This window comes from Canis lupus, chromosome 22 (genome assembly GCF_048164855.1).
Source record: "Canis lupus baileyi chromosome 22, mCanLup2.hap1, whole genome shotgun sequence".
Classification (NCBI taxonomy): Eukaryota; Metazoa; Chordata; class Mammalia; order Carnivora; family Canidae; genus Canis; species Canis lupus.
The window spans coordinates 15395728-15422382 of record NC_132859.1 but is presented as its reverse complement, the minus strand read 5'-3'; the positions used below and the strand labels follow the sequence as shown (position 1 = coordinate 15422382).

General features: G+C 43.8%; 1 protein-coding gene across 13 annotated transcripts in view; it reads left to right on the top strand.

The window, feature by feature from the left end:
- PXYLP1 (2-phosphoxylose phosphatase 1) overlaps window positions 1–26655 on the top strand; it is a 72477-nt gene that overhangs the window by 11350 nt on the left and 34472 nt on the right. For 2 of the 13 annotated variants that reach the window (XM_072792479.1, XM_072792480.1), the window contains exons 2-4: window positions 8418–8539; window positions 17773–17868; window positions 25031–25162. The exons of 1 other annotated variant lie outside the window; for it this stretch is intronic. In XM_072792479.1, coding sequence (XP_072648580.1) covers window positions 25084–25162 — 79 coding nt within the window. In that variant the 5' untranslated portion in view covers window positions 8418–8539; window positions 17773–17868; window positions 25031–25083. Of the gene's footprint in view, window positions 1–8417; window positions 8540–13858; window positions 14140–14915; window positions 15071–17183; window positions 17435–17772; window positions 17869–25030; window positions 25163–26655 lie in introns of those variants that run through there. 10 more of the 13 variants (XM_072792484.1, XM_072792487.1, XM_072792490.1 and 7 more) reach the window with 8 other exon arrangements.

The window sequence follows — 26655 nt, the reverse complement described above, 5'->3', positions numbered from 1 at the left end:
CCTTTTGTAATAAACTGGTGATCTAGTAAGTAAAATGTTTTTCTGAGTTCTGTGGGCCGCCCTAGCAAATTAATTGAACAAAGAGAAGGTTGTTGGAACCTCCAGTTTGCCAGTTGGTCAGAAGCACAAGTGACCATCTGGATTTGCAGTTGGCCTCTGAAGTGCTGAGGATGTGGTCAGTCTTGTGGGGCCGAGGCCTTCATCTGTGGGATTTGATGTTATCCCCAGTTAGGTAGGGTCAGAATTGAGTTGAACTGTAGGTCACCCAGCCTGTGTCAAAGAACTCCTTGGTGATGGGGGTAGGGGGTTGATCCCATACACACATTGGAATTAGATACAGAATTCTTAATACTCTAAATGCTTTTCAGGGAGTACCTAATCCCTTCCACAGCCCCATGAAATGGGTAATTTTACATTCCACTAGAATATAAGCTCCATGAGGGAAGAATTTTGGACTGATTTGGTTACTACTTATCCCCAGCTTCTAGAACTCTGCTTGGCATATAGCAGATAGTTGTTTGGGAAATATTTGTTGAATAAATCATCGAATCACCACTCACAGGTGAGGAAACCAGCTCAGCGGGATTAAGTAACCCGCCTGGAGTGCCGCAGCTGGTAAGTGGTGGAATGAAAGGCCTCGATCTCAGTTCCAGGGAAGCACCGTGAGCTGTGACTTGGGATCCTAGCCCCATTGTCCTTGAAATGTGGGTGACTTCCAGGATAGCACTGGAGGAAGGCCCGTAGCCTGTCTGGCTGATAGTCTGATCAAATGCAGCACAATCTTGGCAAAAGCCAGCATTTGGATAGCGTTGAGCCGCAGGCCCCCAGATGCCAAGGCCCAGAGAATTGTCTGCCTTCCTGGCTGCGGGTGCCCTGCTATAAACTTGAGTGGGATGGATATGCAGTAGTGTATCCATCAGCGGCTCGGGAGTGATGTTTCCGCATTGCTGCCTGTCACGCATGTGTTCAGGAACCTTCTGTGGCTCCCTCATCCTCCACCCTGTTCACTGGTGAGTGACTGAGTAAAGCCTGTCATCTGTCAACAGTGGAGGGAGGGGTATCCTCTGCCTTTGCACCGCTGTGTACATTTTTTATCCTTTCTGAAATGCCAGCCACCATCCAGCATGCCCACTGGTGTCCTCCCTGCCCTTGTAGCTGGAACAGTTTCTACCTCTTCCTTGAAGCCCCCTCAGACCAGCTAGTACACGGCCCCTCCTCCATCTGTCTGTGCAGTGCATTTCCTAAGGGCGTTCCCAGAGCCCTGGCTTCTGCACCTTCTGCACCTTCCTTTTGCCCATTGGGGGTACCCGGCCCTTCCCAGTAAACTCTGATTTTATCTTTCTTACACATCAGGTTTCACGTTGCATTAGTTTTGAAAGGAGATGCTCTTTCAAAACCACTGGTCTCTTTATCACTTATCATGTACCCAAGAAGTCTTGTGACTTCTTGCTTAACTGCCTGGTTTAAGAAATAATTTAAATAAGTTTTACAGCTTTCTTTTTTTTTTTCTTTCTAATTTTTTAAAGTAACAAATGTTTGCTTCAGAAAGTTTGGAAAATACAGAAAACTATAAATTAGAAAAGTCTTCCAGGATCCCACTACCTACTTAAAGAGTTGTAAACCTGTCTTCCACTCTTCTGTTTGTTTGTTTTTTCTTCTGTTTGTTTCAAAGAAAAGTAAGATTACTTGTAATCCCACCGATAACCACTCATAACATTGAGTCAACTTTCTCTTTCCAGCGTTTCTTTAAAAATTGTCACTTTTATTGATTTAAAAAAATAGCAATAGGTTCAAAATTCTAAAGAGTGTAACAGTAAAAAGTCCCACTCCCAACCCTGTTTCAAACCACTGAGTCCAGCTTTGTATATCTTCCTTATAATGTAATTGAGCTCAAGCTGTATAGGCTGTATCATAGCTTGCTGTTTTGACTTAAGAACATAACAATTTATGTTGTTAGTACTAATATTTTTTTTATTATTTGTTTTTTTGTTTTTAGTTAGTTTTTTTTTGTTTTTTTGTTTTTTGTTTTTTGTTTTTTTATGAGAGAGAATGAGCACCGGCAGGGTCAGGGGGCTGCACAGAGGGAGAAGGAGAAGCAGACTCCCTCTGAGCAGGGAGCCCAATGCAGGACTTAATTCCAGCATCCTGGAATCATGACCTGAGCCGAAGGCAGACACCCAACCGACTGAGCCACCCAGGCGCCCCCTTTTTTTGTTATTTGTACATAATACATTGTAAAAACAAAGCATTAAATATATGAGTAAATATTGAAAAGTCTGCAATAGAGACGACCACTATTAATTTGGAGGCTGTCTCTTTGCAGACCTTATTCTGTAAGTTTACATGTTTTCTTCAGATTTCCTTGTATGTTGAGATGTGCAGATGTCTTATCTACACGAGATACCTATGTAGTAGATATGCACTGTATCTATGATGCTGCCACTTGCACACTCTCTCTCATTCATTTTTAACTTGCAGAATCTGGAGGTCTACCCACATCCATATCTAAGCCTACTTCTCTTTCTTTTTTTTTTTTTTCTTTTTTTTTAAGATTTTATTTTTAAGCTATCTCTATACCCAATATGGGCCTCAAACTCGCAACATTGAGATCAAGAGTCATATGCTCTACCAACTGAGCCAGACAGGTGCCCCCCCCTTTCTTTTTTAAGGAAGAATCATGTTCCATTGTGTAAACAAACTGTAATTCTCCAACCATTGCCGTATGGGTGAACATTTTAGTTTTCAGACTTTTATATATATTTCCTGTTGCTGCTTTGTACACGTGAAAGAGCATTTTTTGAGAATAGATACCCAGAATACAAATTCTTGGGGCAAAGGGTATATGTGTTTGCTGTTTAAATTAGACCATCAATTCTTCTTAACAAATGCTGTTCCAGTTAACCCTCTTACCGACAGTATGTGAAAACATTGGTCCCCATTGGGACTAACATCCACTGGAGATGAATGATCTTTTTATTTTTATTTTTTTCCCAATCTGAAGGGTGAGATGTGCCATGTCATTTTAAAATTTGTATTTCTTTCCATCCAACTTTTCCAAGCATATATATATATATATATATATATATATATGTATGTATGCATTTAAAAAATTAGAGTCGTGCTATGCATGACTCTGTATCTTTTTTTAGTTTTTCACATTAAGTCACATTAAAATGTTCACATTTTCTTTTCTGGGTCGTTGCATTGTCTTCAAAAGCTCAGTTGTCCAGGGGTGCTGTCTTACTGAAGTATGGCAGATCACCTGGAGTATTCTTTATCTTCATTTCTTTATGTCCTTAATCTCCAACGACTTGGGGAATGACAAGTAATAGAAAAGAAAGGAAAGCAGAATGAAAACTTTCTGCAGGGGATTGGCATAGGGTCTGTCCAGTAAAACAATCAAATTAAAATCTGAATTAGATGTTCGCTCAGAGCCTCCTCATTCCTTAGGTATTTGGCAGGGAGGTGCCTAGAGTAAATATCACCATGAGCTCTTGTTCTATAGATGATGTGAGAAACGAAGGCAGAAGAAAAATTATTAAATTTCCTTACTACCTAGAGCCTACTGGCAAGTTCTTGAAAGAGACAGAGTGACATTCCTCTAGGGACTCAACTGCCTGGATGTTAATACTTTGCCCAGGGCAAAAGGCAATCTTAGCCTGTCCTCCAGGACCCTGTAAATCTACCTTAACATATAGAAATTCCTTTAGAAATTTCCTTTATCTCTAAACCTCCTGAGAATACGGGGAATCATCCCCCAAGCATATGGCCCATGATAGACATCTGAAGGGTCTCATGACTAAGGTTCTATTAGACAGTAATAAATGACCTTTTCCCAACAATAGCTAGCCCCTTCAAGGTCCTGGAAAACTTGCTTCCAAAATTCCACAGAGACTTATGCAATCCCTAACCCCCTCCCAACTTGAAAGTATATAATAGGCTAGTCCTCATGATCCCAGTGCAGCTCTTTCTGCCCACGGGTCCTGTCCCCGTGCTTTAATAAAATCACCTTTTTGCACCAAAGATGTCTCAAGAATTCTCTCTTGGCCCTTGGCTTCGAACCCTAATGGCTTTTCCTATATCATAGAGACATTGAAGACCAAATATTAAATATTAGAAGCTTCACGTATTTTGTGTGTTTCATTATGAAAAATGTACAGGTTTGTTTATTGTTTGGATGGAGGGATTATGACTCTCCCAGAGCTTTTCACATCAGTGAAAACATCCAGGAGGCAGAGTGGTGTGATGGACATCATGATGAACTGGCAAGCCTGAAGAGTTGGCTTCAGATTCCAACTCTTCCCACTGACTGTGCTGTAAACCTGAAGACACTCAGCTTGGTTCCCTGGGGTCTGTGTGGTGAGAATGAGCAGGGTGTGAGTGGGTTTGGACAGCCTGGTAGAGGGTGGGCTAGCAGTTAGAGGCCAATTCTAGCTCTGTATTATTGAAACAGTAAAAACACACACTGTCTAATAACAGGATGGTATCATAAAAAAGAAATATTTGGTCTTTTTCCTCCAAAAGCCATGGCAATCTCTAGAGTGCTAAGAGTGTCTTTTATATGCTAATGACTGCTGGTCCCTGAAAGGCCAAAGCACTATTGGAGGGTTGGACTTTCAACCCTAACCTCTGACCTCCAGGGAGGGATAGGAGGCAGGAGGTTGAAATCAGTCACCAAAGGCCAATGATTTAATCAACCGTGACTTCATAAGGAAACCTCTATAAATTAAAAAAAAACAAAAACAAAGAACCCTCTGAGCAGCAGGGGTTCAGAGAGCATCCAGGTTGGCAACACATGAGGGTGCTAGGAGGGCAGCATGCCTGGAAAGAGTATAGAAGCTCTGTGTCCCGGCCCCCATACCTTTGCCCTATGCATTTCTTCATTGGCTGTTCTTGAGTTGTATCCTTTATAATAAATCTACAGTAACAGCAATAAAGTGCTTCCCAGTTTTGTGAGCTGTTGTAGCAAATTATCAAACATGAAAGGGGTAGGGATGTAGCCAGGTCTGACAAAAGTGGGTAATTCAGGGACCCAGTGCTCATAACTGGCTACTCAGGTGGGGGCAGTCTTTGGGATGGAGCCCTTCAACTCGTGGGGTCTGACACTAAGTTGGAGTAGTCAGTGTCAGAATTGAGTCGAATTGTAGGACACCCAGCTGTTGCCCACAGAGTTGGAAAATTGGTTCATATGGGGGGAATAAAAGCACTACACATTTGTGTCAGAAGCTTTGTGAGTCAAAGCTGTATGTTGCCACTCCCACTCTCCAGAAATGTTCTGACACATAGTCAGCCAGCTCTGTGCCAGGCTTTGTCCAGCACAGAGACACACTTGTGAGCAGACACCATTGCTGCTGTCTGGTGGCTTCTAGTCAATCACAGGAGACAGCCAACATTTCAGTGTGGTTCTTAGATTATGTAATGATGGTTCTGAGAAATGCCATGAAGGAGAAAGACAGGGTGACTTGAGAGTGTCAGACAGGATGCTGATCTAGACAGGGGAGTTCAAGCTTCCCTGAGAAAATAATCTGTGAGTTAGGATCCAAGGGCCAATCACGAGTTAGCTAGGTGGAAAAGGTAGAGGGACGGAGGAGAGACGCCAGCTTGCCGGCTCGGGGAAGGCAGAAAGAATGGATTGCTCGTGGCCATAATGAGCCTCTCCTCTGTTCATTCATTCTTTCTGTCATCCAACAAACATTGATTGATCACCTGAGCTGGGCCAAGGGCCAAGTACTGTTCCTGGTACCAAGGACAGAAGAATAGGGAGCAAGACTGACAAAGTCTCTAGCCTCATCACTACTGCTGTGTAACAAATTATCCCCAAACTTGGTGACTTCAAACAGCCGTCATTTTACTGTTATCCTCATGGTCTGGAGGTGGACTGGGCCAGCTCGTGTTTATCACTCAAGTCTCTCACAATTATTCAGGCACTGGCTATTCTGGAATCACCCAAATGTTCCCTCACTCACATGTCTGAAGCCTGGGCTGGGAAGCCTCAAACAGTTGGGGCTGCTTGGGCATCCTTGTCTCTGGATGGCCTCTCATATGGTATCTCTAGTATGATAGCTTCAGGGTTCCTGAAGCAGGTGACCCAAAAGAGACCAAGCCAGGTGGAATCTCATGGACTTTTCCAGCCTGGTCTCAGAGCATTCCTGCCCCATTGTTTTAAGGTAGCTCTGAGGCCTGCTCAGGGGACCTAGAACCCCCTCCTGATGGGAGATGTGATGAAAAACTTGTAGATGTGCTCTAGAACCACTACACTCTGATGCTCTGCTCTCTCTAGCTTCTCACCCTTGACTTTTTTTTAAAGAAAGTATTTATTTATTTATTTATTTGAGAGAGAGAAAGTACATACATGAGTGGGGGGAAGGTAGAGGGAGAGAATTTGCAAGCAGACTCTATGCTGAGTGGGGAGCCTAACGTAGGGCTCAGTCTCAGGACTCTGAGATCATGACCTGAGCTGAGAGCAAGAGTTAGATGCTTAGTTAGGTGCTTAGGGGCACCTGGGTGGCTCAGTTGGTTAAGCATATGCCTTCAGCTCAGGTTGTGATCCCAGGATCCTGAGATGGAGCCCCATATCCGGCTTCATGCTTCCTCTGCCTGCCACTCTCCCTGCTTATACTCTCTGTCAAATAAATTAATAAAATCTTTAAAAAGAAAAGGAAGAAAGTTAGACACTTAACTGACTGAGCCACCCCGACACTCCTCATCCTTGGCTTTAAACCTACCTGCCTGCTTTAGCTTACCAGAGTCTTCCAGAGGAGACAATTTTATGGCCTGCGTCCTGACTCCACCATGCCCCTTGGGAGTTCCACCTTCTTCTGCCCCAAATAGCTTCAGAAAGGTATAGTTTTCTTTACCTCTGGCTCTTTCTTGTGGGGGCTAGGGGGCTTGGTGCCCCTTGAGGAGTGGTACTGCAGGGATCTTCCCAGCTGACCTACCTCCTATTTGGGTCATCAGAGGACATACATGGACACAGGTGCCAAGTCCCCAAACAACAAGACTCTTGTGGGGCTAAGAGATGCTAGGATGACTGGAGGGCTATAGTGTGGGGCTGAGGTGAGCCTGGGGCCTTGTAGGCCATGGGCAGTGTTTGATCAGCACCCTAAGAACATTATAGGAAACTGCTAAAGGCCTAAAGTTTTGATGACCATCTGCCAGGGAGATTATAGAATACAGTCCTATGATCTTACCTATATGTGAAATCTTAAAACAACAACAACAACAACAAAAAACCCTGAGGTCATAGATACAGAAAACAGATTAATGGTTGCCAAGTGGGGATGGGCAAAATGGGTGAAGAGGGTCAGAAGGTACAAACTTGGGGTACAAAGTCATGGAGATGTAATGCAGCATGGTGACTATAGTTAGTAATACTGTATTGAATATTTGAAAGTTCCTAAGAGTGGATCTTAAAAGTTCTTATATAAGAAAAATATTATAACTGTGTGGTGATGAATGTTAACTGTGGTGAGTATGTTAACTAGACATATTGTGATGATCATTTTACAATACATACAAATATCGAATCATGATTTGTGCATCTAAAACTAATATAATAGGGACACCTGGGTGGCTCAGTGGTTGGGCAGACGCCTTTGGCTCAGGGTGAAATCCTGGGGCCCAGGATCAAGTCCCACATCGGGCTCCCTGCATGGAGCCTGCTTCTCCCTCTGTCTGTGTCTCTGCCTCTCTCTCTCTCTCTCTTTCTCTCTGTCTCTCATGAATGGGTAAATAACATCTTAAATAAATGAATAAATTAATTAACATAATATTAAATGTAAGTTATACCTCAGTGAAAAGAAGACGACAGACCTCTGGGAAGAACAGGGTTTTGCATCATGCTTTTAAATTAATCTGTTAGAATGATTTTTTTCTTACAAAAGAAGATTTTCAAGTGTGTTCCTAATTTCAGAAGAGGAAGCATAGATCTCCATCCTGATTAATCATGTTATAATAATATCAGTGATTTGGCAGTCTGTGGTTAGTTATCACAGGTTGGTGGGCAGAGCCAGTCTTCCATAGCCAACAGAGTTCACAACACTGTTAGCTGAACATAGTCTACAACAAACATTCCTACCATCATGATGTCCTATAACACCCAAATAATAGTGCAACAGTTAACAATGAATAGTGCCCAATTAATAACACAGTAAACCTTGGAAGATGACTATTAAAAAAATACAAATATTATAGGATAGCGCTTTGCTGTTTAGTAGACATACTCAGAAACTCAATTTAGAAACCCAATTTCATGATGATAGTACAGAATTCATTTAGCTTAAGTTTGTGGAAACTGATGTGTAAACAAAGATCAAGGCCATCCTCATGCTTTGCATCCTCAAAAGCACTTGTATGAACAGCTTCTTCTCCCACATTTCTCATTAAGTACTATTGACTTATTATTTTTTTTTTTTTAGAACCCCTAGTGATTTACAGGTAAGCATGGCCTCTCTGGAAAACTTGAAAGGGCCTAACATCTACCAAGTGACATCTTTGTTTCAAATCCTCTACCTCTCTCAGCTTCAAATTAGGTTTCAAGGTAAGTACCATATTCCAGATGACAGAGTGATTTAAGATGTCAATAACCAGAACTTTCCTGAAAATGTTGCTTGATAATCTTTGGGGTTAGTCCCAATCTGTGTATTTAAATTAAATATTCCTAGAAAACTCTTGCTCCAAAGCAAAAAATGGATTTTATTTGTGTATTTTCAGGTGGTAGCAGACAAAAAATGGAAAGGGATTAACCATTATTGAACTGTTATGACTCAGGTGTTTTTATATATATTATTTTGTTTAATCTTTATCCATAGCCTATATACACAGACAAGTATTAGAATTAGTGTCAAGCTACTGTAACAAATTCATAAAGTTCGTGGCTTAACACAATACATTATTTCTCCTTTATAAAAACAGTCCAGTTTGGGTCCAAGACAATGGTATCAAGGATAGGGTTTCATGAAAGAGGTGGGACCTCTGCTCCACCCAGAGATTTGGGGACCCAGGCTGGTAGAAGCTCCCTTCTATAATCTGTGCTTTTTTCTTTTATTCTTTGTATTATTTTATTAACACTGTGCATTTCTATTTACTCAACATCAAGTTATATACAATTTTCTTTCCTTTACAGTTTTGTTGAGATATAATTGACCTATAACATTGTATTAAGATGTACAATATAATGATTTGATGTATGTATATATTGTGAAATGATCACCACAAGTTTGGCTAACATCCATCTCCACACTTACAATTTTTTTCCTTGTGATGCAGACTTTCAAGATTTACTCTTTATTCTTTTTAAGATTTTAATTCTTTGGGGTACCTGGATGGCTCAGTGGTTGAGCGTCTGCCTTTGGTTCAGGTCATGATCTCTGGGTCTTGGGATGGAGTCCTGCATCAGGCTCCCTGTGGGGAGCCTGCTTTTCCTTCTGCCAGTGTCTCTGCCTCTCTCTCTGTGTCTCTCATGAATAAATAAATTTTTAAAATCTTAAAAAAAAATTATTTCTTTGACACAGAGAGCGAGAGGGAGAGTGAGCATGAGCAGGGGGAGGAACAGAGGGAGAAGCAGACTCCCCACAGAGCAGGAAGCCCCATGCGGGGCTCCATCCCAGGACCCCAGAATCATGACCTGAGCTGAAGGCAGATGTTTAACCCCTGATCTACCCACACTATCCTCAAGATTCACTCTTTCAGCAATTTTCAAATATGCAATAGAATATTGTTAACCATAGTCACATGCTTATCCATTACATCCTCAGGACTTATTTATCTTGTAACCAGAAGTTCATACCTTTTGACCACCTTCACCCTTTTCTCCTAACCCCCACCATTGCCTCTGACAGCCACCAATATTTTCTATGAGATGGGTTTTCTTAGATTCCACATATAAGTGAGTTCATACATTATTTGTGTTTCCCTGTCTGACTTGTTTCATTTAGTATCATGCCTTCAAGTTCCATCCATGTTGTTGCAAATGATAGGATTTCCTCCTTTTTTTAATGACTGAATAATATGCCGTTGTATATATGTGTGTGTGTGTGTGCCATTATATTATATATATATGTGTATATATATATATTCCACATTTTTTTATCCATTTATCTGTCAGTGGACACTTAAATTGTTTCCACGTTTTCCTACCTATTAAAAGTAATGCTGCCATGAACGTAGGGCACAGACATTGCTTCAAGATACTGACTTTCCCTCATGTGTATACCCACAAGTGGCATTGCTGGATCATATGGTAGTTCCATTTTTAATTTTTTGAGGGACTTCTCTATAGTTTTCCACTGTGGTTGCACCAGTTAGCCTTCCCACCAACAGTGCACGAGAGTTCCCTTTTCTCCAGGTTCTCACTAACACTATCTCTTGTAAAATAACATTGTTATTGATAACAGCCTTTCTAATAGATGTGAAGTGATATCTCATTGTGGTTTTGAATTGTATTTCTTCGTAGATCAGTAATGTTGAGCATCTCTTTATGTACCTGTTGGCCGTTTGTATATCTTTGGGAAAATGTTTATGCAGTTCCTCTGCACATTTTTTAAATCAAATAGTTTTTCTGTAGTTGAGTCGTGAGTTCTTTATCTATTTTGGATATTTACTCCTTATCTGATAGGTGATTTGCTGATATTTTCTCCCATTCCATAGATTGCCTTTTCATTTTGTTGATTATTTCTTTTGCTGTGCAGAAGCCTTTTAGTTTGATGTAGTCCCATTTGTTTACTTTTGCTTTTGTTGCCTTTGGTTTTGGTGTCAAATCCAAAAAGTCATTGACAAGAATGATATCAAGGAGCTGAGCCCCTATCTTTCCTTCTAGGAGTTTAATGGTTTTAGGTTTTACATTTAAGTCTTTCATTCATTTTGGCGTAATTTTTGTGGATGGTATAAGGTAGGGGTTCAGTTTTATTCTTTTCAGGTGCCTGTCCAGTTTTTCCAATACCATATATTGAAGAGACTATCTTTTCCCCATTGTATGTTCTTGACTCCTTTGTCATAAATTAATTGCCCATGTATGCATATGCTTAGTTCTGGGATCTCTATTCTGTTCCATTGATCCATGTTTTTATGCCAATACCATACTGTTTTGATTACTATTGCTTTATGATATAGTTTTAAGTCAGGAAGTATGATGCTTCCAGCTTTGTTCTTTTTCAAGATTGCTTTATCTGTTTGGGTTTTTTTTTGTGGTTAAATACTAATTTTAGGATTTTTTTTCTATTTTTGTGAAAAATGCTATTGGAACTTTGACTCTGGAGACTGCTTTGAATAGTGTGAATATTTTAGCAATATTAATTCACTTACACCACGAACACAGAACATCTTTCCATTTATTTGAGTCTTCTTTAGTTTTCTTTTTTTCTATCAATGTCATAGTTTTCAGTGTAGAGGTCTTTCACCTCGTTGGTTAAGTTTATTCCTAGATATCTTATTCTTTCTGATGCAACTGTAGATGGGATTGTTTCCTAAAGCTCTCTTTCTGAGATTTTGTTGTTAGTGTATAGAAATGCAAATGATTCTCCTACATTGATTTTGTATCCTGCAACTTCACCAAATTCATTTATTAGCTCTGACAGTTTTTTGGTGGAGTCATTAGGTTATTTTATATCTATATACATACATATATAAACTTGCAGGGATATATATAGATATAATCTATATATCTATATATCTGTATCTATATCTCTATATATCTACAAATAGAGACAGTGCTATTTTTTACATTCTGATTTGGATGTCTTTTATTTCATTATCTTACCTAATTGCTCTGGGTAGTTTCTAGTACTACAGTGAATAGAAGTAGGAGTGGCCACCCTTGTCTTTTCCTGATCTTAGATAAAAAGCTCTCAGCTTTCCACTATTGTGTATGATGAGTACCATTGACTTTGAGGCTTATGTTTAATTACAGCTTTAACCTAAGCTGAATCAAAGTTTTGAAGTTTATAACAGTGTTAGTCCATACTTTACCGGAAGGGAGTTTGGACCAGATAGCAATTCACATTCCTTCCCAAGCTAAATGTCTGTGATTCTGTGTGACAGTACTCTTAGCTCTGTTTTTATAGAGTTTGTAACTGCAAAGGAGCCTCCCCCACAACAAAAGTTTTGAGAGCTTATTTTGGGATCTGAACCAGACAATCCTTGGATCTGAAGTACATGGAGGGCTCCTAGAGGTCACCTGTGTCAGCCCCCTCACAGCATCACCAGCAAGTGACTACTTACACTTGACTACCTCCTTGAGCAGGAGGGCTCATTTTGTACTGACACTGATGCTGCCAACCTCTCACTGAACCATCCAGAAGTTTTCTAAAAAAACATTTTAAGGACATGGAGTTCCTGCCGTGGATACTGGCAGTGATTATCTATAGGGGATCTGATACTTCACGCCTCATCATGATCAAGTCATGGACTGAACTGCCACTGAGCACGGGGTTTAGTCAAAGCTCTGTAGTAGGTAAGGGTGCTTCTAGCCTGAAAAAGGCCTCATTGGGCATGCATCAGTGCTCCCATCTATGTGTTTGCCCAGAACAAAATCTTGCTTCTGTGTAGTATTGCTAACATAGGAAAAAAGCTGTGTAGCTTTCAGAAAGCGAAAATGGCCACAGAAAGCGGCACCTCAGGTGGGCCTGATTCACAATGCACAGCTGTGATTCACGGGCCCTCCTGAGCTCTTTTTATTTTTTTACCTGTAAAATTTGGCTTTTGCCATGCAACCCTTCATTGTCTATTTGTATTTCTAGCTTTACAGCCCTGCCTATTTAATGTTTTGTGCTTCCCTTGACATTGTAACAAACTTTTAACTGACACAGCTTGCTTACAAAAATAAAAAAGAATCAGCTATATTTTTTAAGTAGCTTTGTGATGAGTAAATCATGCCAACTGCACAGTCTCCGGTCTCCTGTTTTTTTGTTGATGTACTTAGAGTTGCTCTTGACATTCTGAAGTCAGAATATGCTGATTTCAGATTGGCACATTTCGCTACTTCTCCAACTTTCAGAAAGCAGAGCAGTGAAGTTGGATGGAACACAGGCTTCTCCCAGAACCTCAGAAAGAGATCACTGAGGAGTATGTAAGATCGAAAATCCTGGCTTGATGAATTAATTATTTCAATCTGTTCTGGTCCTGAGAAATGATCAGACACCTTGACAAGTTTATCCTTTGTAGAGCTAGGGAAGAAAAAAAACCTCAGAAGAGAGAGTGGCAGGAATGTATAGTTCATAAATGGGGGAAAAGAAAACTAAAAACCTTTACTATTTCAGGGATTAAAAATACTAAATCCATAGATTATCTGCCTCAGATCCTTTTTGGAAAGCAATGGTAGGTAAATAATTCATGTTGTATATTTAAACACATGTAAAATATAGAATAAAAGGTCTTGTTGGTAGAACATGGGCTGTAGTCAGTGCTGAGGGTTACTACTCTGCCATTTATCACTGCTGAATCATACCTGAGCAAACCAGCACTGATGTTTCTTAAACATATAATTATGACTGTATGTGCGTTGATTGCTAGGTTTGAAAAGTACTGGTACTGTCATTATTTTTTAGAATAATTGTGTGTGTTGTCAAATCTTCTGCAATTGTGGGTTATTGCAGGCATCCCCTTGCTCCCTTGTTCCTAACAGAACTCAATTCTGTGTGGGCCTCCGCTCCCTCCCTTCCTCCATGGGCCTCTTTCAAGAGGTGAATCCTTTCAATCAGTCCTTGTGGTCCATTGCTGGTGTCAGTGATGAGTTGGGGCATGGGCTCGTGACGCTGTTCTGGCAGTTAGACATTAGGGGAAGTCCACTGGAGGGTTTCAGGGAAAGCCTTCCTTGCTTCCAGTAGGAATGTACAGGATTGTCCCTTCTCCCTCTGCAGATTGGCCAGTGTGACAGTGATGCTTGTGAGTGTGGCCACCATCTTAAAACCCTTGAGGGACAGTCATCCTAGGAACAGAACAAAGACAGGATGGCAGAGAGTCCAGAGATGGAAAGAGCCTGGCTTCCTGATGATGCTTTTGGGCTGCTGAATTACCTCACATGGAGCCACTGTTCCTCACTCTATGACTCATTATGTGAGAATAGGGTTGAGAGCCTTTGCATTAAGTGAGGGTTTTCTGTTACCTGCAGCCAAGCCATCTTCATAGATGCATAAATAATTCAAGGTAAAAGAAAAGATAAAACTCAAAAAGAACAAAAGTTATCACAACTGTGACTCATTTATATCCTACCTAAGAGTGGCATTTTAAAATGTGTGAGATTTTTCTGCCTAATACCATTTGTCATGAATGTGTATGTTTTTATTCATCACTGCCTACAGAGGGAGCCCCCATGAAGAGGACCAGTGGCAGGTTCTAGTTAGGTTATTGGTTTGACTGCTTTAACAGAAGTGAAATAACACTGATTTTAAAAGGTTGTGAGATTATTTATTGTCTCCCAAAACAGCTTGGGTGGGTGACAGTCAAGGAAATGGGTAGTCTGCCCCCTGTGGTCATCCAGGGCTCTTCTCTCTTATCCACTAGGATATTGTCTCCATGGGCTTCAAGAATGCTGGCTTACTCCCATGCCAGTGATTCAGAGCATGGGAAATGGTGAAGAAGGAAGGTCAGAATGAGGTAGTCCTTTTGACTCAGAACTGCACATAAGGCTTCCAGTCATAACTCATTGGCCCAAACTTGATCATATGACAACAACTAGTTGCAAGGGATTCTGGAAAATATCATCTCTAGCTAGGTGACCACGTATCCAGCTAAAACCTAGAGGGTTCCCTTAGGAAGAAAAAAAGAGCAAATAGATACCAGGAGACAGAAGTATCTGCCACACAGTATGTCCTCTAGAGTGGAGAGGAAGCTTGTAACAAGGAGAGAGTGCTGGGTGCCACTCTGATTGTGAAGCAAGGATTTGAGTCATAAGAGCCAGTCTCCCCGAGTAGCCTGGAGCCTTATGCCAGTTCTGACCTGTCCTGACCTCTCTTCTGGTTAACCAAAGGACTTGAATCAGGTGATCTTTAAAACCTCTTTAAGCTCTGACCTTCTCTGGCATGGTCCCACAGGCATTCTATTTCTAGAGTGGGGGAAGAGATGAAGGGGAAGCAGGGTGAGTACCTCATACATGGGTAGTTGGTATTAAAACCATAAGAGAGAGGCACCTGGGTGGCTCAGTGGTTGAGCATCTGCCTTTGGCTCAGGTTGTGATCTTGGGATCCTGGGATCAAGTCCCACATCAGGCTCCCCACAGGGAGCCTGCTTCTCCCTCTGCCTATGTCTCTGCCTCTCTCTGTGTGTCTCTCATGAATAAATAAATAAAATCTTAAAAAAAAAAAAAAAGCCATAAGAGAAGTCACTGCTAGCTCACTTGGTACTTATTAGGAGCCAGGTACTATTCTGGGTCTCTTACACCTGTTTTTTTTTTTTTTTTTTTTTCTCTTACACCTGTTAACCTCACTATCCCTACATAATGTGTGAGGTGGAGACTCTGGTTTTTCCCTTTTTATAGATGGGGAAACTGTGGCTCCGTAAGGGTTTAAGAAGGGCTTTAGACCTAGCCAACTGATCGCTGAGCCCACACTTAACTATGTGTTGTGAGAAGGACTGGGGCCTGAGGTGGGATTGGTGAGGTGTGGCCAGATCATAGTAAACTCTGCAAGTAGGGCTAAAGAGCCTTGGGCCTGCTGCTACCCTTTACCCAGGGTCAGTTTGGAGATCCATCTGCTGTGTTGATTGCCTCCCTCAACCCCTCATTATTACCCCAGAGCCAGGAAATGGCTGTTGCCACTCCTGTCACATTGGGGCATGATGTTGTCATGGGTTACATCACCTTTCACTATCCCGGGGTAGAAGACAGGCTGTTCTTTAGGAGGAGAGGACCCTGGTGAGAGAGGAGCCCTGGGGGGGGGGGGGGGGGTTAGCCTTGGGGCAAAGTGCAGGATGTTCAAGGAGAACCACACCATGTACCTAATAGGCGTCCTTCAAGGTGTTGTTCCCATGAGAGGAGCACGGAGGCTTCTTGCCTTGCTCCTGTCCTGTATTCCCAAAGAAGGCTGGGGCTGGGAAGACCTTGGCCCCAGAAAATGAGGGTCCATCCAAGAAGTTGGACTGTCCCTTAGGCTAGCCTGGCACTGATTGATGGCATGGATCCTGGGATCACACTCCTTCTGCTCCAACCTGGAAGTTAGTGACTTTGGGCCCAGAGGGGGCTCCAGGGAGGGAGTGGCCATCAGTGCATATATTGTCTGGTGCCCTTGGTGATGGGACTCCTTGCGATCATCAGGTAGGCTGGCCTAGATAGGAGGAGTGTGGCCCTTGCAGCTCACCTGCCTCTGGGTGCCAGGCCACGGGCACACTCTCCCCAGGGAGGAGCAGACCCAGACAAAGTGAGGCCTCCCTGGCCAAGCCCATGTGTGGCCTCTGGGTAGCCAGCTTTCCCCGGGCACAGTGCTTCACTGCATGTGCAGCTGTTGCATGGTGCTGGACTAACCCACTCCCATGAGTGGCTCCTGACGCTCATGAACAGTAGGATGGCCCACTCCCTCTTGCACCCCAGTCAGTACAGTCTTATTTGGTCCTATCTTTGGTTCATTCTGTTTTCCTAAAAATGCAATAATAAATGCACCAGTTCCAATCTACTCAAGATTGAGCTCCACTGAGAGTCTCCCAGGAAAGCTGTGCTCCCTCTCTGGGCCTAAGTGGGTCTCCTCTTCTCCCCATTCTTCTGCCTGATGGCACTGGTTTCATAGGGTATAATGGCCATTTTACTCATTGTTCCACTGACCAGACTGTGAGCTTTCTTCCTTTCTTTTTTTTTTTTTTTTTTCCAGATTTTATTTATTTATGAGAGACACATAGAGAGAGGCAGAGACACAGGCAGAGGGAGAAGCAGGCTCCACTCAGGGAGCCCAGTGCGGGACACAATCCTGGATTCCAGGATCACACCCTAAGCTGAAGGCAGATGCTCAACTGCTGAGCCACGAAGGCATCCCTTTTTTTAAAAAAACTTTTAATTTCTAACATACTCAAAGGCAAAAAGGATCATATGATACATCCTCAAGAATCCATTAACCGGCTTCAGCACTCAGCAGTTTGCTGATCTTGATTTATTAATTCTTCCTCAACCTACGCCCCACCCCCAAATATTTTAAAGCAATTCCTAGATCTTGAATCATCCTCCCATAGATATTTTTATACATTTTAGCTGTGAGCTTCAAGATGACGGAACTGCATCCTGTGTTTTGGGTCACAGCACTGTGGATGATGCCCAACACATATTGGCTCTGGAGAAATGTTGTTTTGAATGGACTGATTGACTGGATGAATGAATTGGTTTCACCCTTTAGAACTGAGTATGCAAACTAGCTGGAATATGAATAACTGCTAGGAGCCCACAGCCTCCTTGGGGCCTGTCCTGATGCCTGGGGATTTCTTGGAGGTTCTGAAATCTGTCCATCATTCCTCAGACTTTAAGGTTGGTTTATTTTTAGCCAAGCGTCTTTGATTTTGCAATTAAACTCTACGTTGAAAAAAAAAAAAAAAAACTCTACGTTGAGGTGACATTGGATACAGAGGGCTATTAAGATATAGCTTTTACCTTTGCGTGGTTCATATTTAGTCACAATTATAGCCTTGGGTTTTTTTTTTTTTTAATTATAATACAGTATTTACTTAGGCTAAAGTGATTAAGACCCAAAAAAATCAAAGTATAGAATACATCTAAAGCATTTTCTTTAATAACATCTTTCTATTCCTGGTAATGGTATTTTAACTACACAAATGAGAGATAATTAAATACACTTTTTTTTTCAGGCCGTTGTGGTCATGTTTAAAACCCTAAATTCTGTACACTTTGAAGGGGACCCTGAGACCAGAGTCACCAGACGTGGCATTTTCCACTCTTACAAGGTAAAAATCGGACCAAGGCTTGGACTTTTAGAAATCTCTGGTGGTAGAATGATAGTTTATAAAAATGCCTTTGACATGTTCCTTTTTCCTCTTAATTCAGAAGTGGTACTTACCATAATGGGAAGTACCTATCAGCTAGTCCTTTTTTCAAAATCATATTCTAAAATATTTTCTTTGACCATTCAGATCTGTTATGAAGTTAAAGTTGGCTGCATTTTTCTGTGTGTTTTATTTTTTGCTGTTTCATCAGGAATTCAGAGTAATAATTTTATTTCTGGATTTAAGATATTTTTACTCTGTGGGTTTAGCACAGGGACTAAGACTGTACCCAGTAGACATCTGATGACTACTAGCCCCTGTTACATTTCAGCCTGGAACATAAAACTGTTGTTTCTACAGAAATATTTATAGGAGTCAGATTGGGTCATGATGCCATGTTGAGTCTAGAGCGTCTTTTCCTTGGAAGGTGATGGGCTTGAGAGATGTCAGAGGACAAGGAGATGTGAGTCCTTTGCTGAAGGTGGTCATAATCCCAGCATCTCACCCTGGTGCTGTAGCAATGACTCTTCACATGCACTTATTTTCTGGGCTGAGAGTGAGCAGGCTCTGGGGTTTCCCACTGTGGATCCAGAGACCTGGCTATCACTTGGCATGACTTGGACAAGTGTGATGGGAGTGTCTGGTGGAGCCAGAGCAGACCCCAGGAGTGTGCACATAGAGCCCCTGTGGAAGGAATATGCAGCAAGATGGCTGGAGGGAACCCACGGATTGCATGACTTTTTGAGTGGCTGTACGAGCCTCCTCCCTATGGATGGAAAAGAGAATGGACTCTCTGGAGAATGGGCCAGAGCTCAGGCCACAGAGATAGAGCCCATTGGCTGGTAATCCTCGTCTTCTTAGGATGGGGCCCAGTAGAAGCTGACACAGATGTTCCAGGCTGGAAAACCTGTGGTGTGTGTAGGGAGGGCTGAGGGGAACACCACAGATGAGTCAGCCAAGGGGAAGACTCGTTGTGGTGAAGGAGTCGGGAATGGGGCTGCAAACGTGGCTGACTGCCCTGACAGCTGGGGCTGGGGCTGATGAGTAGAAAAGTGGCCAGTGGTCAGGATTTGGAAGAGGAGCCACAGTATGGGGAAGAAGCAGTAGCTCAGGGGAAAGGACAAATCTTTTTGTTCAGGTGATGATGCAGGGATCTGTAGGATTCCTCTGGAGCTGGGCAAACACGGCATATGCCCACTGCCACTGCTGTGCACCTCACTGCCTTCCTGCTCTCTCATACTCTTATTCACACTCTCACTGAAGGATCGAGATCCTGGACTCAGAGAAATGAAGTTAATTAGTTGTCAGAGGGGCATACAGAAACTAAGTGACAGAGCAGGGAATTGGCCCAGATTGGCCGGTCTCTGGAGCCTTGTCCTTGCCTTTACGTCAGGACTCCTCTCTGTCTCTCACACTGAGGAAGGGTCTCTGCCAAAGGCATCTTTTCTCTAACCCATGCACCCTAGGTCCCACTATGGGATCTGCTCTTGGCTGTGCACACACATACACATTGGGGTTCTAGCTCCAGCTGCAAACACAAATTCTTCAAATCCATGTGAATTTTAGATACTAAATTATTTAGCCATTAAAAAAATTAAGAACAAAGCATGACTTTCCAAGTTTTCTAGGAAAATAGGCTCCAGAAGAAGGCGTGTATTTTTCCTGGGGCTTGATGTCACCACCCCCATCAGGCTGTGTGCGCACCCCCACAGCCATGATCACCCCAGGCCGGTTCCTAGCACAAGTGGAAATAATGAGACTATGACCACATCCCTGGCTTTTGGTGTTTGATGGTTCCAAAACTGAGTCTGAAGGGGGAGTGCAGAAGTCCTGAGAGTATTAAGGGGAAAAGGGTGGGTGTTCCCAGATTAAGGCCTGTGTCAAATGAAAAGCTATAGACGTATAGAGATGTCAGTAGCCTAAAAACTAGAAGCAGTGAGGCAGGCACACAGTCCCTGCCATCTGGTTAACCCAACACATCCCCAGTATTTTAAATCTGGAACTAAATATAGCCCCTGTCCAAAAAGCACTAAGCTTATTGAGGGATGTAGACAAGTGGAGCTTTGCATGCTTTGTGCAGACCATGGTAGGGAGCTCTAGGCCCTGCCTTAGAAATCCCTGGTGAAGATACAGGCTGTTTCCTCTTTGTTGTATCAGTTAGCTTTTGTTTTGTATGAAGCTCTCAAAACTTAGTGGCTTAAAAGAGTAACCGTTATACTTGCTTGTGATCTGTGGGTTGGCCACGCAGTTCTTTTAGTCTGGGCTGACTTTCCTGGTTGTGTGGCCGAGCTGGAAGAGTCTGGGATGGCCTTGCCCACATATGTGGTGATAGGCAGGCTGGTTATTTGAAGAGAGCCTCGGCAGGGGCTGCTTGTTTGGGCTCCATGTAGTTGCGCATCCTCCACCAGCTAGCCTGTGTGTCTTCCCGTGGTGGTCTCAGTGTTCCAGAAGCTGCAAAGGAGGACAGGCCCCAATGCCTAAGTACTTTCCAAGCCTCTGCTTACAGCTCAGTTTCTGTTGTTCCCATTGACGAAAGTAAATATACCTTGTCCAAGCTTAGAGTCCATGTAGGAGGAAACTACACCTGCCATGGAAACAGAAAGGCATGAACAGATTGGGGACTGTCACTGCTACAAATCCACCATGCTATAACCCTGTGGTCTAAGTCAGTAAGTAGCGGTTGTTTCCACCTTCTGCCCACCAGAAGACAACTCTGGACAGTCTCATGGTTCATCCTCGTGTGAAAAGGCAGTGTCACGTAAAACCATAGGCAGACTACTTAGTCATAGTTCTGGTGGCCTCACCTGCCAGTGAGTGTGGTGGAAAATCCCCTAAGAGGCTGGAGGCAGGAAGTAGTTGAAGGACCAGGTCTGGCCCCAGTACAGGGAAAAAAGACCCTCACCTTCTACACCCAAATGCAGAGCAACCAAGGTGGCAGGTCTTGTCTCTGCGGTACCGAAGCAAAAGACACCACCGGGCTTAGAAGTCAGAGGTGGGTGATTTCCCAGGGCCAGCAAGATTGATTCCCAGGTCCAGAGTGGGAAAGAGGCTGAAGACAGCATTTGCACGGAGCTACAGAGGGAGAGGTGGACAATAATGTGTCAACCTTCAGTTCTCACGTACCCGGAGGAACCAACAAAGAGGTGAAGAAACTCTTCCTGTTGGGACACCTGAGTGTTTTCCAGGAGGAGAGAAGAAGTGACCGAGTGAGCTGAGAGAAGATGAGGCGGTAGTAATGCCAGCAACAACCATTGTCCTTTGAAAGTCTGTTGTATGCTGCGGATTGTACGTAGACTTTTAATTTAGTCCTCATAACATCCTGAGGTAATTAGCCCTTATTCACAGATGAGGAAACTGAGTCTCAAAGAGGTTAAGGAACTTGGCCTATGTCGCTGAGCTCAGCATTCTGGCCAGATCTGTCTGGCTCTGGAGGGCTGCTCCTGTCTTCTGCACCACGCTGCTGATGTGACCCACAAGAAAGAGAATTTTCAGGCAGCCAGGACTGCAGAGCCCTCCGAACCGGCGAGCTCTGAAAGACCCCAAAGGCCGTCTCCCAGGCTGGAACACGGGAAGATGTGCATGTAAAGGAAAACATGGCGGACTCAAAAGAAGGTGCCATGGTGACAGAGGGGAGGAAGGCATAAAGAAAAGCCCCAGCATATTTATTTTCAGGAATATAGAGATACCCCAAAGGAGACTGATCCTCTGAACCTGTTCCCCATTCTGTGATCCAGTCTCCACCCACACACCCCACTCTCCCTCCGCAAATTAAAAGGATGTCCTTAGGCCACCTGGATGGCTCAGTGATTGAGCATCTGCCTTTGGCTCAGTGTGTGATCCTGGGATCCCGGGGTCAAGTCCCACATCGGGCTCCCTGCAGGAAGGCCTCTTCTCCCTCTGCCTATGTCTCTGCTTCTCTCTCTGTGTGTCTCATGAATAAATAAATAAATAAAATATTAAAAAAATAAAAAAGAATAATCTTATAAGAAAGTCATTAATGAAATAGAATAAATTCAATCAGGAATAACAGATAACAAGAGGGTTCTGAAACCCACAGGCAGAGGTGCGGGGCAAGATGGCGGAAGAGTAGGGTCCCCAAGTCCCCTATCCCCACCAACTTACCCAGATAATTTTCAAATCATCCTGAAAACCTACAAATTCGGCCTGAGATTTATTTATTTTTTTTTTAAATATTTTTTTTAATTTTTATTTATTTATGATAGTCACACACACAGAGAGAGAGGCAGAGACATAGGCAGAGGGAGAAGCAGGCTCCATGCACCGGGAGCCCGACGTGGGACTCGATCCCGGGTCTCCAGGATCGCGCCCTGGGCCAAAGGCAGGCGCCAAACCGCTGCGCCACCCAGGGATCCCTCGGCCTGAGATTTAAAGAGAGAACAGCTGGAATGCTGCAGAGAGAAGAGTTCGCGCTTCCATCAAGGTAGAAAGATGAAACGCACAGGCAATTTAGTGAGGAGTTGCCAGCCGTCTTCAAGGACCTAAGAAGCTGGCACAGGCCAAGAACTCACTTGTTCTGCGTTGATCCACAGCTTGCAGCTAGAATTCAGTTGAGCAGACCTATTGGGAAGACACGACAACACATAAAAACGAACTGTAAAGGCACAGAGATCTTGTTTTACATCTTGTCACTGCGACTTAATAACCTGTGCTCTTGAGTTTTGGTTTTCTGCCTGCATATTAGAAACGCACATGTCTGCCCTGGAGAGAATAAAAGAGGTTGTGTCAAGGGCCCCACATGGTGGCTGGTTCACACTGTGCTCTTTGAATGGAAACCCAGGGAACAATGGTTTCTCGCAGTTAGAAGCTCCTGGGTCCTGGAGAAGCAGAGCAGAGGTAGAAAGCTGCTGAGGGGCTCCCACCCTGGGTGCGAGGGTAGCTGATTGTTATTCTGTCCAAGTGGGGTATGTTTTGAAAACACTGTGGCGGGTGTTTGCAGGTGAATGTTGTCTCCTTCCGTGCTCATCCTCTGGGAAGCTGGGCCCAGCAGTAGAGGCTGTCTAGGGGGTGGAGGACAAAAACTGTGACTCGGATTTTACTGAGGTTGTTTTTCTTTGGCGAGGTTTACTATTGAGCCACCAGACAAGCAATAGCAAGGGTACCTCCAAGGTCACCTCCAGAGCCACCCAGGCTTAACACTCTGTATCTGGGATTGGATTTGTCAGCATCAGGGATTCACCTGCCTTGTTAGCACAGAAGGAACTACCTGCAGTGCCACAGTCAGGTGGACCCACGCTCTGTCTCATACTGTGACCTCAGCCTCCTTGGGGGTTCAGTGTAGAGCCCCTCACCAAGCAGAGATTCTCCTGAGCTGCTTTCAGATCTGTGTGTGTCTTTTCAAACACTCTCAACTGGAGTTTATGAGGAATTTGAATTTTGAGAACAAAACATTTATTTGGGGTCCCAAATCCGTTAAGTCCTGGGTGGGATCATCCAGGGTAGTGTGCTGTCTTAGCCAGGATGCGAGAGAGCTTGAGAGGCTAAAGAGTCTCTTCCAGGGCAGGGAGGGGGTGTCCGCAGGAGGAGTTACAGGCCACCTTGGGACACTAGGCACTGGTCCTTGCTTAGGGGTGGTGACTAAAGGGACAGAAGCAGTGATTATTTGAAGGTGTAAAATTGGGATCTGTTTGTCCACAGATTTGCTGGTTATCAACGTACAGGCTCAATTGTGAGATGCAAGCATATTTTTGTTAACCTTTCAACAAATATTCTCTTTGTAGAAAGACTGACAAATCCCTTTAAAGGAGTGGTTCTCAGACTCCCTTTGCTGGGACTACAGGCTGGGAAACAAGAGACTCCAAGGCTCTGGATCCTGCTTCATTCCCTACAGATAGGCTTAAAAAAAAAAAAAAAAAGGATAATATGAGATAGAATTCACATAACCATTCAGTTCCCTCAAAGTGCACAATTCAATAGGTTTTAAAGATTGATTTGAGAGAGAGCACATGCGTGTGTGCACACATGAGTAGGGGTGGGGGAGAGGGAAAAGGAGAGAATCCCAAGCCCCTAAGCCGACTCCCTGCTGACCTCGGAGCCCAAAGTGGAACTCAAGTCTCAAGACCTTGAGATCAACGACCTGATGCAAAATCAAGGGTCAGGCACTTAATGAACTTAGCCACCCCGGGAGCCCCTCAATACACAGTCACAAAGTTGTGCAATGGGAACCCTCACCACGTGAGCAAATGACCTTTTGTCTGATTGTGGCTCCTAAGGAGATTGTATTTGAAGGAGGAAAAGATGCTGCCCCTAAAATGAGCTTTGAAATTAGTGTCCTCTTTGAACCATAACGGGTTGAACCTTTTCTGAAGAGATTGTGATTTTCAAGTTCTATTTTAAACCCCAGAGAGAACCGGGAGACAATCTTGATATCTAAGACTGATGGGGTTACACCCTAGAGCAATCACGCAATCATTCACTGTTCTCACAGAAGGACCTCATTCAGCATTTTTTAAAGTCCTTTTGCAGAACTCTAACACAGTTAGAGGAAATCAGAAGGGGTAGAGTGGGGCTGCAGGAAGACCGGCGGACACAGCAGGAATAGATAGGGTCACCAGCCTAGATGGGCGAAGGTCTTCAGCTGGCAGATGGGGCCACTGAGTATTCGGACAGGTCCTCTGCCATGCCCCAGCTGTCCCTAAAGGTGTTACTGTGGGACACAGGGCAATGATTGGCATTCAGGTGAATGATCAACATTTTAAAATACCAGAATCCTATTAGCAAGATATTCACCAAGGGAGGTTGAAGATTTAGAAGTTGGTTGTCAGAATGGGGTGAGCGTGAGCTGGTCCATAAAGACTTCATTGTCTGGCACCCTGTAAGTGCTCCATCAGTCTCCTTACATTTTTCTTTGGAAAGGTCGTGCTGGAAAGTATCTCATTCTCTGTCGATGTCAGATAAACGGAACCCTCGTGAACTGGTTTCCTCTCATTAATCTGAAGGGAACATTCTCGGCTGGGCTTATTTGGGGGGCAAAGACATAACCAACTATTGTTCTCCGATGAGGATTCACGCTTCCCTGCTGGAGGACTGGGCTAATTGGATTATTTTCAGTTGACAAACTTGGTTTTCCACCTCGGAACACATGTTTATTGCCTCTTATTCACAGGATATGTTCCCAATTGGAGGTGAAACCATGAAGAGAAAATAGAACAAATAATAATGCTTTTCCGCAATCGCTTCTTGCTGCTGCTGGCCCTGGCTGCGCTGCTGGCCTTCGTCAGCCTCAGCCTGCAATTCTGTGAGTATTGCCTGGTGTCACTGGGTCGCCGGAGGGGAGAGGGCTTCATTCTGGAATAGAGGGCCCTTGTGGGAAGGAAACAAGTAGGCCCCAAAGCCTTTGTTTTTCAAATGAACAATGCAGATTAAAACAACTGAGTCTTTTTATTGCTGGTACTGATGGTGGATGGTTGTGAGTACAAATCCTAAACTGCAGAGCTTTGTCCTGAGCGTCTTTTTTGGCCATAAGGAATGAGTGCTCACTGGGCCTCGCGATAGTTTTTGACTTCTGCATAGATTCCTAAACTACTCAGTTATTCTCAGATTCTTAGGTCCCCAAGGGGGAGACACTGAGTGGCCCAGTGTGAGCAGAGGTAGTTAGCCTGCTGCTTGGTTCTTTGAGGGTTGGGTGTCTGTTTTATGTTCAGTGAGCTGTGAGGCTGCAGTTGTGTAGGGGAATGAGGTACCAAACTCAGTTTCCTGGGCAGGAAATCTCGTGTGGCGAGGCAAGAGCACAGCTGATGAAGCCAGTCCACAGATCTTGCCACCCAGCACTTTGTCCTTCACTGGGAGCCTGTGCTCAGGTTCAGCCCCAAAGCCTATAAAGTACCACCACTGCTCTGCCAAGAGTGGCTGTCCTCTAACACAGGTCTAGCCCCAGCATCTCCTTGGTTGTAACCCTTCAGTGGTGGCCCCTCCAGTGGCCCCTCTCTCATGCCGAATTGCTTGGTATTCTCTACACATTTACCCTGTTCTCTGGGCCCAAATTCCACCAGCCCCTCTGCCATCCTCCTCAGTTCCCTCTCATCCTTTACTCCCCATGGTTCACTCAGTCCTTTTCTTCTCCAGGAAACTTCCAGGACTTACCCCCACACCCAACCGGGTCTGATGCTTCTTTGATGTGCATCCAGGATGCCTTAAACCAGTCCCCTTCCATACACTAACCACTTACACTAACTCTAATGTTGAGTTCTTGTGTCTCTTGCTTTTTGTTTTTTTATTTATTCATGAAAGACAGAGAGAGAGAGAGAGAGAGAGAGAGAGAGGCAGAGACATAGACAGAGGGAGAAGCAGGGGACTCTGATGTGGGACTCGATCCCAGGACCCCAGGATTACGACCTGAGCCAGAGGTAGACACTCAACTGCTAAGCCACCAGGCGCCCTTGTGGCTCTTGCTTCTACAAGACTGTTCTCTGAGAGCAGGGGCCATGTCCTGTTTCCCTCTATACCCCGGGAACTGCACTGCCAACCACACAGTAGGTGTTTTCATGACTGCTTGTTAAATGAATGAATCTACACCTGTTCTGAAAAGCAAGCTGACCCGAATTCCCTCTCCTTCTGGTGCTGTATACTTGAAGCTGAGAACATCTTCTGTATGATGCTGGAAATTGTGTGTTTGCTGTCACCTGCCTTTTCTTCATATTACCACCTCACCCTGGTGGATGGGAGATAAGTGGTTGGCACCCATCACTGCTTAGGACGGCTCTGTGAGGAGGTGGCGTTTCTGTCGCAGTT